Source organism: Tribolium madens, unplaced genomic scaffold (assembly GCF_015345945.1).
Source record: "Tribolium madens isolate multiple individuals breed KSU strain unplaced genomic scaffold, Tmad_KSU_1.1 Scaffold_19;HRSCAF=116;Tcas5.2_LG9, whole genome shotgun sequence".
Classification (NCBI taxonomy): domain Eukaryota; kingdom Metazoa; phylum Arthropoda; class Insecta; order Coleoptera; family Tenebrionidae; genus Tribolium; species Tribolium madens.
The window spans coordinates 609,163-612,028 of NW_025400983.1; the positions used below are offsets into that span (position 1 = coordinate 609,163).

General features: G+C 26.9%; 1 protein-coding gene across 1 annotated transcript in view; it reads right to left on the minus strand.

Annotated features, from left to right (window-relative positions):
- LOC123009764 (receptor-type guanylate cyclase Gyc76C) overlaps positions 1 to 2,866 on the minus strand; it is a 54,938-nt gene that overhangs the window by 11,561 nt on the left and 40,511 nt on the right. Inside the window, exons 6-7 of the mRNA XM_044406284.1 lie at positions 838 to 1,013; positions 602 to 781 (exon numbers count right to left, since the gene is read on the minus strand). Coding sequence (XP_044262219.1) covers positions 602 to 781; positions 838 to 1,013 — 356 coding nt within the window. The remainder of the gene's footprint in view (positions 1 to 601; positions 782 to 837; positions 1,014 to 2,866) is intronic.

The following is a 2,866-nucleotide window of genomic DNA, read 5'->3' on the forward strand; positions in this document are numbered from 1 at the left end:
TGTTTTTTTGACTTTTTCGTGCGACATTTTAAATTTACACATCCCCGATTAGAAGTCCTTTTAGAATTCTAATTTAACTATTAATAAAGGGATTTATTATTATTATTATTTTTGAAAAAAACAGTATTTTTTTTGTGTTATGTATTGTTTTATGATCCTTTTTTATATAAATAATAAAGTTGTGTTTTTGTAAATTAATAAATACTGTTTAACTGTTACTTAATTTGACTTTTTCCGTAGAAAATTTTCATAAAATAGCAACAATATGAATTTTCATGAAACAGTTTTCGTCATAAAAAATCAATAATTTAAGTCTCTTAAACGTGACCTATTTTTGCAAAGTTTACATTCGTTTGAAGCAATTCAGAAATACAGTTGTTTGTCATGAACGATTTTATTACTCAATTGAGATTTTCCATGTTACTAAACCCAAACCAATAAATCAAAAAAAAAAATAAAAAATCTGTATTTTAAACACTCAAAACAAGGTGAGAAAAATCAAGCTCAAATTCTCCCTTATTAAATCCCTAACTTTGCCTTAAAACGCGTCATTTAAACTTGTAAAAGTGCTTTTTAAATTCATAAAAGTTTGTCTACCGACCATTTTAAGCTCCTTCTTCATTTCTCTGGTGATATCAATGGACTTTTTATGAACCTTCTTGACGGCGAAAACTCGTCCTTTGTAAATCCCAATCTGCGTAAAAATCGTCGAATACCGAAAATCAGCATCAGGATTAGAACTCAACGATACTTGACTCGTCCTTATCAGCGGATGAATCGACTAAAAATAATTGAAATAAAACCACCACCACCTCGAATCCTCTCTTTCAGACTCACTCGGGTTATTTTCGTTCCGGCTTCTTCATTGATTTGGATGTCTTTGAAATCGACTTTCCACAGCAGACTATCAAGTTCCTGTTCGTATTTCCAGTTCCGGTAAAGCACTAAGGAGATCACGAGGATCACCAGGAAGATTCCGCCGGTGACGCCGCTCGTTATCTCCATAGTGTGAGCTTTATTTCAATTAATTACACATTTTTTGAATTATTAAAATCTGTTTTTTTTTAAACGGAAATGTCAAATTTAATGTTGGCACCACTGGCGAATTATCATTAAAAGAAATTTTGATAAAGGAGGTTGGTAGTCCCGGTTTGCCAAGTCTGGTAAAATTTCACCAGATCTGGTGACTTTTTTAAAAATGAAAAAAAAAAACGTTGTAAATGCGATTACAACAAAACAGTAATTTACTAAATTTTTAATTATTGGTGTAGTAAATTAAATTAAATATAAATGAGACTATTTTTGCATCTCTTACGAGCGTTCTCCACGTTTTTCAATCAGAAACTCAGTTATTTCGACAAATTTTCTGAAAAAAATCGAAAAACGCAAAATTTCGTTAAAAAAAGCCAAAAATTGTGTTTGAAATATAATAAAAAAAAGAAATTGTTTAAACAGGCTAAAAAATTATTTTTTAGTTTGTTTCAATCGACAACTTGAATTAATTTTGCAAAAATCTTGTCCAAACACGACTAAAAACCACAAAAATAAACTGAAATTGATGTTATTTTGTTTGTTTCACTTGATTTAATCTTGAACAAAATTGAAAGAAACAAAATTTGGTGGAAAAAGCTTTTAAGCATATTTTTGTATTAAAAAAATTTAAGGTTTTTTCGCTAAACCAAACCAAAAAATCAACAAATTAAATCGAAATATTATTTTTCTATTTTTAGAGCGTTTTTTAGCTACAAACGCAAAATTTTCTTAAAAACAAGCCATAATTGGACCGAAAATAATGTCATTTTTGTCTTTGTCAAAATTTAATCAGATTTTTAAGCTGAAAACTCTATTTTTTGCGAAATTTTGGCTAGAGAGTTTTAAAAATCGATAAATCGTAATAAAAAAAGATTATCTATATTTTAACATAACTTTTAAGATTTCACTTAATTATTTCGTCAAAAAAATAAAAAAAAACACCAAATTGATCATAAATAGTTCATTTACTTCATTTGTTTTTTTACAAAATTTTATTAAACAGGCGTTTTGGTAGGTTAATTTTTACAATTATTTTACAAAATTTTGTTAAAAACAAAATAAAAATTTAACAAAATAAGTCAAAAGTAGCGTTATTTTTGCCATTTTCGAGTGTTTTAGCACTTTTTTTACCTAAAAAAAACAATTATTTCGCAAAGTTTTCTTAAAAACAGGGTAGAATTAGACCAAAAATTATGTAATTTTTGCCTTTTTCAGTTCAAGCAGATTTTCTTAAGCTGAAAACTGTTTTTTTTTCGCGAGATTTTGCTAAAGCGATTCAAAAATCAATTGTTATAAAAAAAGATTATGTTTTTACCTATCTCTTAGGTTTTAATTTAATTATTTCATCATTTTCTTAAAAATCAAAAATGATGTAAATATTTATTTTTGCCTTTTTCGAAATTATTTCGCAAAATTTTGTTTAAAACAAGCCAAAAATGGTGTTATTATTGCGTTTTGAAATAAAAAAAATCGAGAAATTTTGACAAAAAAATTACAAAATCAACTCGAATTTGATATTTTTAGCTCATTAATTTTGTAAAGTCTAAAAATCGCAAAAAAATTAATATTGATGACATGTTCACTCGATTTGACTAGTTTTTGAATAAAATTAAAACAAAAATACGCTGAAAAATTCAAAATTTTATCGGAAACTCTTTTAAACACATTTTAGTGGTAAAGTCTCAAGTTTTTTTCGCAAGATTTCGCTAAAACAAACCAAAAAATGAAGAAATTAAATCGAAGTTGATATTATTTTTGCACTTTTGCACTCCAGCGTTTTAGCACATTTTTGAGCTAGGAACCCAATTATTTCACAAAATTTTCTTAAAAGCTG